General features: G+C 38.5%; 1 protein-coding gene across 2 annotated transcripts; it reads left to right on the top strand.

Annotated features, from left to right (window-relative positions):
* Positions 1-1846: 1846 nt before the first annotated feature.
* ldhbb (lactate dehydrogenase Bb) lies at positions 1847-12557 on the top strand. 2 transcript variants are annotated; one of them, XM_067436827.1, is made up of 8 exons: positions 1847-1991; positions 4779-4915; positions 6828-6945; positions 7108-7281; positions 7392-7565; positions 8260-8377; positions 8609-8732; positions 9358-12557. In XM_067436827.1, the coding sequence occupies exons 1-8, from the start codon at positions 1937-1939 to the stop codon at positions 9529-9531; spliced, it is 1074 nt and encodes a 357-aa protein (XP_067292928.1). In that variant the 5' UTR covers positions 1847-1936; the 3' UTR covers positions 9532-12557. The 2 variants fall into 2 exon arrangements, with proteins under 2 accessions (XP_067292928.1, XP_067292929.1); XM_067436828.1 differs by lacking the exon at positions 1847-1991 and adding an exon at positions 2125-2273.
* Positions 12558-12712: the final 155 nt, after the last annotated feature.

Below are 12712 nucleotides of genomic sequence, written 5' to 3'. Positions count from 1 at the left end.
ATATTATGGCATTACTATCTGTAGCACCAACTATACTCGAGGCAAATTCACCAAATGAACGTCCTCGTTGTGCAAACATTTTATCGGCGCCGACAGGAAAGGAGGAGCTCCTAGAAGATAGGCTTTTTAACCAAAACAATGTATTTTATTTTATAGCCTAGTTATGTTTAAATATTATAATGTTATTTTTAAATTTCATCTAGGCTATATTGATTATGAAACGTGCACAGATGTGCAAAGACATCGAGTCAGAAATAATTTTGACCACTTCATTAGATTTGTTTTGTAGAAAGCTTTATTTTGTATCTTAATTTTAATAAATGTTTCATCATTTGCCTGAATTTAATAAATAAGCTTAAATAAATAATATAGCAGACATCCCGTGACGGAGTGATCATTTGTGTTGCACATGAACTGGAGCGGTCTCATAACTAAACTGAAACTCATATAGTCAAGCAGAGCACGCTGTTCACGCGAGCTGACATAAGTACACAAGCGGTTCTGGATAAAATGCTGCGCGATCACTGCTGCTTACATGTGCTGTGAGTTTAATCTGTGTTTTTTCACTAATCCTACACCAGAACTTCCTGTAAATGGTCTGAAAGTCCGAACTATACAGAAAATGCTTTCACACAAGAAACGAACCGAACCTTTGTTCAGTTTGGTCCGGACCGAGACTACCTCTTGACGTCGGACCAAATTTCGTCTGTTTGGTCCGGACCATGGTCCGAGGGAGGTTTCACACCTGTAATTTTGGTTCGTACCAAACTGAAAAGTCCGAAAATCCGGACCAAACAAGGTAGGTGTGAAAGCACCCTTAATCTTATCGTTTAAGTAAGGATAATTGACAACGGGCCATTTAATTATTTGAAAAATAACGCAAACCCAATAATAAAGCCCCAGTCTTGCAGATCATTAACTAAAAAAAAGTTGTTCTAGGGTTTAGTTACCCTTTAATTAAGCTGATTCTTTAAAATGATTAGAAATTAATTCAGTATTCAGGGATTAACTACTACAGAAACTGCTGTATGGTCATGCATACCCTATATACAAACAACATATTCATATTCATTTAAAAAACATATTCAATATTCTTTTTTTAAACCATACCCTTATTGGGGTAAGGGTATGGTAAAAAAAAAAAAAAGAATATTGAATATGTTCTAAATTAATATGTTTTTCATATTCAACAATATGACCCCCCCCCCCATACTCAATATGACACCTTAAAATGTTACCTGGCTATAACAAAAAAAATATATACACAAGACAAACTAACATATTTTGTCAATAAAATATACTTATTAAGTTTTTCAAATGAAATAATGGTATTTTTTAATCATGAAAAATAAACTAAATTTCGAGTTTGACAACAAATACTATGCAAAACACAGCTATACATCGTTAAAAACATAACATTGACTCTCAGTCATTTTTCGCCTCTTTCTCATGGTTTCTCAATATAATTCATAAAAGTATAGAATATAATAGCACAGTTGCTCATTGTAAGGCAGTGTGACAACATGCCCCACCTACCTGTGCAACTGGGATTTATATAATCTTCTGCTGGATAGATCAGCATTAAATGTCTATATCTTTAATTGTTAAATAACAGATACAAGATTAAAATAATATTAGATTTGTATAGTTGTAAATAAACACACACACAAAGACACACACTGGTTTGTCTCAAAATAGTGTTGATATGGCAACTAGTTAATAGATAAAGTTCCGTCATCCAGGTATGTGTGTCCAGTTTGTGCTCCGCTCAGCCCTACAGCAGGTATAAACCCAGGACCAGTGTCGCTTGTTTTAATCTGTCGCCGTGTGTTTTATCGGCTGTACAGCAGATGGCAGCGGATTACAGTAACTCCATTAGCCTGGCACAGGAGCGGGCACTGACTGCAGAGGACGGTGCGCCATCTCATACAGTAACATGCTCGTCTCATGGTGGTGTCTCTACCTGGGCGCGCAAAGCCTCTACAGACAAGGTACGACTGGCATGAGCGTGTGTGTGTTTTAATATGAACATATAGTCTTAAATGACCTTGAGTGGAAACGAGGGCAGCGTTACGTGAGAGACAGAGTTTTTTTGGACAGGACTTGTGTGTGTTTGTGTTTGTCCACATCACCGGAGGAGTGTCCTGTCCTGTCCTGTGTGTGACCTTGATCGATACAGACCCCCACTGTTAAACAGGAAGGTTGTGCATTACAGCATATCTCCTGATGCGTGTGCGTGTGTGTGTGTGATTTACTGAAGATCATCTGCACAGGTGAGATCTTACTGGGCCACATGCTAGGCCTATATCATCCGTGTGTTATGTTATTATTATGAGATGAGGTTATAGGATGTGCCTTTCCATCTCGTTGCCTTGTAATCTGTGGAGAGTGTTTGTTTTGGGAATTGTTGCTCGGTGAGGTGTTTAATCTTCCACATGGTTAGAGGGCGAAAACTTAATCTGGGACTAATTTAACCAACATGTTCCTCTTAGATTTGCTCGCTTCACCACAATCTAACCGCGTATTTTCCTTTCAAATTCTTTAAAATATTCATCTGACTTACCTCAGTATGCAAATTTAAATAGTTTTGTTTTAATTACTTTTTTAGACCATTTTTTAAATCATATAATTTAAAATTATATTGAGTATCTTATAGAGGAAGCATTTTATCAGTATCAATTAAATACGATTTTGATTAATTATTAATTAATTTGACTAATTGTGTTTTTGTAATTTGTATTAGTTTAAAAAAAAACATGTCTATATAGTTTTTATGGCTTTATTTCAGTTTTACGTTTAGTTGTTTTAGTGAATCAAGTTAAACTAAATGAAAATGAGAAATGTTTCCTGGGCAACTAGTTGGAATAAAATGTTTATTATTTTATTGCAAATAATGAAAATCTGTGAGTGTGCGTGTGTGAGTGCATGAATATGAGTGTGTGTGAGAGTGCATGAATATGAGTGTGTGTGAGTGAGTGAGTGTGTGTGAGTGCATGAATATGAGTGAGTGAGTGAGTGAGTGAGTGAGTGAGTGAGTGAGTGAGTGAGTGAGTGAGTGAGTGAGTGAGTGAGTGAGTGAGTGTGAGTGCATGAATATGAGTGTGTGTGAGAGTGCATGAATATGAGTGTGTGTGAGAGTGCATGAATATGAGTGTGTGTGAGTGAGTGAGTGTGTGTGAGTGCATGAATATGAGTGAGTGAGTGAGTGAGTGAGTGAGTGTGTGTGAGTGCATGAATATGAGTGTGTGTGAGAGTGCATGAATATGAGTGTGTGTGAGAGTGCATGAATATGAGTGTGTGTGAGAGTGCATGAATATGAGTGTGTGTGAGAGTGCATGAATATGAGTGTGTGTGAGAGTGCATGAATATGAGTGTGTGTGAGAGTGCATGAATATGAGTGTGAGTGAGTGAGTGAGTGAGTGAGTGAGTGAGTGTGTGTGAGTGCATGAATATGAGTGAGTGAGTGAGTGAGTGAGTGAGTGAGTGAGTGAGTGAGTGAGTGAGTGAGTGAGTGAGTGAGTGAGTGAGTGAGTGAGTGAGTGTGTGTGAGTGCATGAATATGAGTGTGTGTGAGAGTGCATGAATATGAGTGTGTGTGAGAGTACATGAATATGAGTGTGTGTGAGTGTGTGTGAGAGTGCATGAATATGTGTGTGTGAGAGTGCATGAATATGAGTGTGTGTGAGAGTGCATGAATATGAGTGTGTGTGAGAGTGCATGAATATGAGTGTGTGTGAGAGTGCATGAATATGAGTGTGTGTGAGTGAGTGAGTGTGTGTGAGAGTGTATGAATATGAGTGTGTGTGAGTGAGTGAGTGAGTGATAGAGTGTGTGTGAGTGAGAGTGCATGAATATGAGTGTGTGTGAGAGTGCATGAATATGAGTGTGTGTGAGAGTGCATGAATATGAGTGTGTGTGAGTGAGTGAGTGTGTGTGAGAGTGCATGAATATGAGTGTGTGTGAGAGTGCATGAATATGAGTGTGTGTGAGAGTGCATGAATATGAGTGTGTGTGAGTGAGTGAGTGAGTGAGTGAGTGAGTGTGTGTGAGTGCATGAATATGAGTGAGTGAGTGAGTGAGTGAGTGAGTGAGTGAGTGAGTGAGTGAGTGAGTGAGTGAGTGAGTGAGTGTGTGTGAGTGCATGAATATGAGTGTGTGTGAGAGTGCATGAATATGAGTGTGTGTGAGAGTACATGAATATGAGTGTGTGTGAGTGAGTGAGTGTGTGTGAGAGTGCATGAATATGAGTGTGTGTGAGTGAGTGAGTGAGTGATAGAGTGTGTGTGAGTGAGAGTGCATGAATATGAGTGTGTGTGAGAGTGCATGAATATGAGTGTGTGTGAGAGTGCATGAATATGAGTGTGTGTGAGTGAGTGAGTGTGTGTGAGAGTGCATGAATATGAGTGTGTGTGAGTGAGTGAGTGAGTGATAGAGTGTGTGTGAGAGTGCATGAATATGAGTGTGAGTGAGTGAGTGATAGAGTGTGTGTGAGAGTGCATGAATATGAGTGTGAGTGAGTGAGTGAGTGAGTGAGTGTGTGTGAGAGTGCATGAATATGAGTGTGTGTGAGTGAGTGAGTGAGTGAGTCAGTGTGTGTGAGAGTGCATGAATATGAGAGTGAGTGAGTGAGTCAGTGTGTGTGAGAGTGCATGAATATGAGTGTGAGTGAGTGAGTGAGTGAGTGTGTGTGAGAGTGCATGAATATGAGTGTGAGTGAGAGAGTGAGTGAGTGTGTGTGAGAGTGCATGCACTGATTTGCTGGTTTGCTTCCTCTGCAGTGTTGAATATGGCATCAGTTCTGCAGAAGCTCATCACTCCTCTGTTCAGCGGGCCGGTCGAACCGCCGAGGAACAAAGTGACGGTGGTCGGTGTGGGACAGGTTGGCATGGCCTGTGCCGTCAGCATTCTGATGCGGGTGAGAGCGTAAAACATGAAGTCATTGATTGACAGGCTGTACTCGCCAACATAAATTGGACTTTGTGACAAAAACAAACATTTTCCTGGACAAATTCTGTGTTTGTTTATTGATTGTACAAGAGGTTATGAACATTCAGCTCATGCTGATGATGTAAGTAAGTCAGTGGGTCACAATATCAATCATTTTTCAATAGATTGTCTGCGCTTGACTTTGATCCCTTTGTCCAGTTAGACTAAAGGTGAAGAACCACGGCCAGCACAAACATTGATGAGCCAATCTGAGTCTGACAGGTCGACAAATAAATAGATTTGAAATTTTGAGTATTGTCCAATGATGTGAGATTCACTTATACACACACACACTCTATTGCCAAAAGTATTGTGACACCCCTCCAGATCACAAAATTCAGGTGTCCCAATCATGGCCACAGGTGTATAAATCAAGCTCTAGGCCTGCAGACGCTTCTACAGACATTAGTGAAAGAATGGGCCGCTCTCAGGAGCTCAGTGAACTCAAGCGTGGGGCCGTGATAGGTTGACACCTGTGCAATAAGTCCATTCGTGAAATTTCCTCACTACTAAATATTCCACGCTCAACGTTTAGTGGTATTATAATAAAGTGGAAGCAATTGGGAACAACAGCAACTCACAGAGTAAAATCACAGAGTGAGGTCAGCGTATGCTGAGGGTCACAGTGCGCAGAAGTTTTAACTTTCTGCAAAGTCAATACCTACAGACCTCCAGACTTCTTTGTCCTTCAGATTACCTCAAGATCAGTGTGTAGAGAGCTTCATGGAATGGGTTTCCATGGCCAAGCAGCTCATCCAAGCCTTACATCACCAAGTGCAATGCAAAGCTTGAGATGCAGTGGAGTAAAGCAGCTGCCACTGGACTCTAGAGCAGAGGAGACGTGTTCTCTGAGCGACCAATCACGCTTCTCTGTCTGCCAATCCCATGGAAGAGTCTGGGTTTGGGGGTTTCTATGAGAACGGTACTTGTCTGACTGCATTGGGCCAAGTGTAAAGTTTGGTGGAGGGGGGATTATGGGGTGGGTTGTTTTCCAGGGGTTGGGCTTGGCCCCTTAGTTCCAGCAAAAGGAACTCATAATGCTTCAGCATACCAACAGTTTCCAGCATGACTGCGCTCCAGTGCACAAAGCGCCGGCCCATAAAGACATAGATGAGTAGGTTTGGTGTGGAGGAACTTGACTGGCCTGCACAGAGTCCTGATCTTAACTCGATAGAACAGCTTTGGGCTGATTAGAGCGGAGAATGAGAGCCAGGCCTTCTCGTCCAGCATCAGTGCCTGACCACACAAATGAGCTTCTAGAAGAACGGTCAAACATTTGCATAAACACACTCCTAAACCTTGAGGAAAGCCTTCCCAGAAGAGCTGAAGCTGTTAGAGCTGCAAAGGGTGGGCCGACTCCATATTAAAGGTCATGTTGCATGTAAAGGCAGGCATCCCAAAACTTTTGGCAATATAGTGTGTATATATAAATGATTTCAATGCGTTTCTATGAAAAACACAACTCAGGCTCATTGGAAATACGTGACTCTGCCTACATTTTTGCAACACCTGAAATATGTACCTCCAGTTTTCAGTTTTAATTATTCAGTGTATTATTTTATTATATCGTTTTTTTTCTTCTCTTTTTTCCCCCCATATTTTTTATATTATTATTTTTTCTGTAATATTTATATTTTTCAGTTTTCATATTCGTATTATTATTATTAGTAGTATTATTAGGATATTTTTCCATTTTTATATTTCTATCTATCATTGTGTCTAAACAAAAGCAGTGTTTTAAAGTATTATTTTAAAATGTAGCACATACTTGTGTTTAGCATGAGTGTTTGTAATTAGGGATACACACTCAAGTGATTTCCTGAATTTTCTGGTGTCTGCAGGAGCTGGCGGACGAGCTGGCGCTGGTGGACGTGGTCGAGGACAAACTCAAGGGGGAGATGATGGACTTACAGCACGGAAGTCTCTTCCTAAAGACGCCCAAGATCGTCTCAGGCAAAGGTAGCACTTCTTCTGTCACCTCGACTCCTCAATGATGCATGCAAAACGGTGGTTGCTATGCAGTTGCTAATATGTTTTGTAGTATGTTACGACATGGTAGCTTGGGAGTTTTGAGTGGTTTCTTTCAAAAGAGAGCTAAAAACGCTGCCATGTGTCCTTTAGATTACTCTGTGACGGCCAACTCTCGTATCGTGGTGGTGACGGCCGGCGTTCGTCAGCAGGAGGGCGAGAGCAGACTGAATCTGGTGCAGAGAAACGTCAACATTTTCAAACACATCATCCCTCAGATCGTCAGATACAGTCCCAACTGCATCCTCATCGTGGTGTCCAACCCGGGTACACACACACACACACACACACACACACACACACACACACACACACACACACACACACACAGAGAATCATACATCTCTTTATTTGCTTTTGTCCTTCTGCCCATTCAGTGGACATTTTGACGTACGTGACCTGGAAGATGAGCGGCCTGCCGAAGCACCGCGTCATCGGCAGCGGGACCAACCTGGACTCGGCTCGCTTTCGTTTCCTGATGGCCGAGAGGTTGGGCATCCACCCCAGCAGCTTCAGCGGGTGGATTCTGGGAGAACACGGAGACTCCAGCGGTGAGACAATACAGACAAATATCATAGTGTGTGTGTGTGTGTGTGTGATTTACATACACACTTCCATAAATTAAAAGTATACAGTATTTATATAAATAATTCAACATTTTATAATAATTAAATTATAATGTAATATAAATTAGTAATAATAAAATATATGAAAAATAATCAAATATTAAAAATAACAATGATTAATTTATTATTATAAAAATGTATGTAAATAATTTAATATTTTCTTATGCATTATTAAAAAATACAAAACTATTTAAATAATAATTTATATAATAAATAATAGTAAATATTACATTAGTTCATTATATTTATTTAAAAATATATTTTAATATTTGTATTAATACTTATTAATATTATAAATAATATTATATATATATATACACACATATATATATATATATATATATATATATATATATATATATATATATATATATATATAAATAATTATATTTATTACTGTAAAAAATATTATTATAATAAAAATAAAATGTAAGTATTAAAATCTTTGTTAATATTTATTATTTAAAAATATATTTAAAAAAATAATAATAATAAAGTAATAATATAAATATAATTATATAAACTGTAAAATGTTATGTCTTTAAAATACAGTAAACATATAATATAAAAAATAAACCATAAATATTGGCTTCAAATTTTGAAAATGTTTTTTTTGCAGTTCCTGTTTGGAGCGGCACTAATGTGGCAGGAGTCAGTCTGCAGAAACTCAATCCTGACATCGGCAAAGACACGGACAGAGAGAACTGGAAGGACACGCACAAGAAGGTCGTGGACAGGTACGTCTATCAGTCCGTCTTTTAGTTTTGAGTTCTCATTAAAGAAGAGATCATCCGTATGCCGTATGGATTGATAAACCTTTCAAATAGTATGCGACACTGACGTCACGTGACTTCACTGCATCGCATGATTGATGTCTAGTTATCGTCTAGAATTCGGTTTGTTATTTAGACAGAAGTGAGCGTACCTATAAAGCATCATGTGCTCCTGTGATCATGTGTTCACTGCAGTGCCTATGAGGTGATCCGACTGAAGGGCTACACGAACTGGGCCATCGGCTTGAGTGTGGCCGACCTGACCGAGAGTCTCATAAAGAACCTGAACCGAGTCCATCCCGTCTCCACCATGGTGAAGGTCCGTACAGCATTACTGAACCCTGCACATAACACACACACACTAAAAGTTCAGGGTCAGAGTTCAATAATAACCCCTCCTCCCTTTTATAAGTCCATTTATGCTTTTTATTTCTGGAAAAAGTCTTCCGATGACTCAAATATCGGCTCAAATATATTTTTGGCCAGAGGCTAAAGACTACAGCCCGTAGAGGAGCTATTTCCTCATGTTTTCAACCCGTCCATGGGGGGTGGAGATCACACTCACAGCTCAGCTCGGCTCAGGCATTCATGTAAACGGAGCGGTGTGGAGCAAAGGGTGTGTTTCAACCTCTCAAATTAATTCTTATTAAAAGTTAAGCTTCCAAAGGCATGAACTTAAAACGTTTGACTGAAAACGCTTACCTCAGCTCACCTACCACTGTGACGCTTCAAAAAGTTCATAAAGAGACCATAAAACAAATGCATATGAATTGAGCGGTTTAGTCCAAATTTTCTAAAGAGTCTCGATTTTTAGTTTAATGGGTTTTGAACGACATGAGGGCAAGAAATGAATGACGAATGAAAAGGCAAAGAAAGGCAAACATGTGATCCGTAGAGGAATAATCAAACCCATTCCCAGCCCTGAATGAAGGTGTTTGTTGCAGGGCATGTACGGGATCGGTGACGAGGTCTTCCTGAGCCTGCCGTGTGTGTTGAACAGCGCCGGAGTAGGCAGCGTGGTCAACATGAGTCTGACCGGCGACGAGGTCTCGCAGCTGAAGAAGAGCGCAGACATGCTGTGGCACGTCCAGAAAGACCTTAAAGATCTGTCACGCTAACTCACAAACAAGAGCTTTTATTCACAGCGTACAATGTTTGATCGCTGCTTCAAGACAACCGTGAACAGTTCACTGGGGGTCTAGGTTTTTCTTATAGCCTAAATTTGAAACACTGTCCAGACAAAATTAAAGTTGCTGTTTGGATTCAAACCAGCAAATGCTTAAGAGTCTCTGACTGGATGATTATTATTGCAGTGATTGCGTCTGTAACATGTTATATGTTTGGCAGCGGTTCTTCTAGCCCTGATTGATGGAGTGTGTAGCTTTTCATTTCTTAAACAACCATGTAGGAAGAACATCATGGCCATATTCCTGTATGACAATGTCAAGATTCATCAGCTCAGATTGTGAGAGAATGAAGGATCACTTCCACCTCTGAGTCCAGAGCTTAAATTCACTGAAAGTCTTTGGGATGTGCTGGAGGAGACTTTACAGAGTGCTGGACTCTTGCATTGGCAATACAAGATCTGGACCAATAATCTTTTTTAATCACAACATTTATTTCCATCCAAATTGTGTCAACATCTTGTAATAATTAAATCACTGCAATTACAATCCAATCATAGACTCTTAAAGGTGCAGTATGTAAGAATGACAGCTAGTGGTTCAAATGGGTACTGCAGTCCAAATTAAAAATATTGTTTCGGACTGAACACTTTTTGCCAGTTTGAGGACTCAATAGGAGCGAGCGCAATCGACAATGAAAGTCACCCTGCATGTTATTAAGTTGATTTATTTGTGTTTTAGTATGCTCGTGTTCATAGAGATTTTTAGATGGATGCTGAGGCTTTTTAGGTCGGGTAGAATCTGCAATCTCTGACCCAGTTTGTTCACTGGTATCCTTCATGGCAATAATATTGCATCCAACTGGCAACCTGTGGTGTTGAAATACTATTGGATAAGCTGGAGGAGTGCGGTTTGACACAGACCTAAACAAAAACAGACATTCCCACACGGAAAGCACATTTCAAATTAGGTTAACTGGCTGCAGCACTGTTTTTCAGAGAAACAAGTAGGTGAATTTAGCATGTTTCCTAAATATCTGCAAGCATATTATGGTATTTTTTTTTTTGCTTTAATACAGTCAAAAACTTACATACAACACCTTTAACCATTTGCATATTTAAATCCAAACTGCAAAAATTTTTTTTTTTGGCCGGGCAGTGTATAAATCGTTCTATCAAATGATTTAGAGGACTGAAATTACATTCTTAAAACAATCACAAACTGTTACTGTAAAACAGATCTGAAAGCTTATGGTGAAATATAGCAAATATTATACGCTACAAATCAAATGTTTGGACACACTTGACTGAACTGATGTTTCTTAAATCATAAAACCTTTCGGTTTATGCTCAAATGCTTCAAATGAGCCCTTGTAGACAAATATACATTTTGCCAACATTTGAATTACCTTGCAAAACTAACCGTTTCTAGTAAAAAAAGCATTCATTGAAGCAGATTGTCAATGACAAACATCAGGTTACATATTCAACAGTTTTTAAAAGCATCCCATAATGAACCTCTAGACCGCTGATGAATGACTAGATCAGTGTTGGGTAGGTTACTCGATAAAAAGTCAATTAAAACTAGCTACTAATTACATCTTCAACAGTGTAGTTAGATTACTTCAGATTACTCTCTTAAAGTACCGGATTACTTTTAATCTCTAAATCCCATATCAGCCTGGACTAGTTGACCAATACAAGGATACACATGAAACAGTGGTTAATTATTTCAAATAAACAATATGCAATTGCATAAATTATTCTTGAAATGACCAAAGTATGTAAAGAGGGTTACATTTCAAAAAAATTCATTTTAACATAAAATTTTGATGTTAAATCCACTATTATTTTATATAAGGGATACATCGATATGAAAATTTTGTCCGATAACTGAAAATTCTTTATTTTTGAAAGCTGATAACCGATAAATGGCTGATAAATCTGAAACCTAATTTTTATATATTTTTTGAGAGCCTGATTACAAAAACAAGTCATCTCTAAAGCCATGAGCTAAACACACAATGATGTCCTCATTCTTATCATATGTAGCCTTTATGGCAGACTTGCGTTGCACTTTTTAGAAGTGATTTAAATCATATTTCAAGCAATTCAAACCCATCATGGTGAACAGTGCACAAATTAAGTGTCTCAGCTGAAGGAAACAATCCATTATTAATCAGCTTTAATATATCGGACACGTTTTCATATCGGGCCGATAAAGATAACATTAAAATAAACAAATATCAGTCAATACCAATATGGCGCCGGATATATTGTGCATCCCTGTTTTATATATAGATTTGTTCTATAGTCTATAAAGTATTTAATGCAATTACATCAGAAGTAACTAATTACAGAAAAATGTAAAATTAATCTATTACCGTCACTTTACTTTTTCAATGGAAATATAATAACCATACATTACTTTGTAATTAATTACAACCTACACACTTGTCTAGAGTGAGAAGAGCTGAATTCAAACAAAGATAAACTAAAATATGTGTTTTTCATTTGTCTCATGAATAGTCATAAACAGGGTGGGAAATTAGCACCCGGGTGAATTGTAAAACATATTTTTACTGGTTACTACTAAAAACACTACTAAATTGGACAGCTTTTGTCAAATGATGTTGCTAGTAACAATAATGCACCTTTGTCGAGTAACTAATTTCATGATTCTGACCGTTTCTGCCATTGAAATGACTGCGGAAAAATGTCCCAATCAACCCAAATTGACCCCATACTATGCTAATGCACTTTCTTTTAAATTTGAATTCTGTAAAAAGTGGCTGGTAAAATTGGACATCCACCAGCCACTGTGGCTAGTGGCCAAAAAAGTTAATTTCCCACCCTGGTCATAAAGATTAGGTGTGTCCAAACTTTTGATTGACATTGTGACGTTGCTGACATTCCAAATGACCGTTGGTGACAGGAACTACTCAATGTATGCACTAAATGTTGATATTAAAGTGCAACGTGTAAACCAAATGCTACAAATATATCCACGTTTGCACTGAGCACTCACTTGTATAAGGCTTTAAATGTGATGTCAGGCAACAGGTAGCAGGAGCATCAAGGATATAGTCCATTTATTAAACTGGATCTTTGTCGGTAAAAATGTATATTAGTCTCACATTTTCAATTATGTACAAATACTTAAACAAGTCAGTCAG

This window comes from Pseudorasbora parva, chromosome 25 (genome assembly GCF_024679245.1).
Source record: "Pseudorasbora parva isolate DD20220531a chromosome 25, ASM2467924v1, whole genome shotgun sequence".
Classification (NCBI taxonomy): Eukaryota; Metazoa; Chordata; class Actinopteri; order Cypriniformes; family Gobionidae; genus Pseudorasbora; species Pseudorasbora parva.
This window is presented reverse-complemented; position numbering and strand designations above follow the sequence as displayed.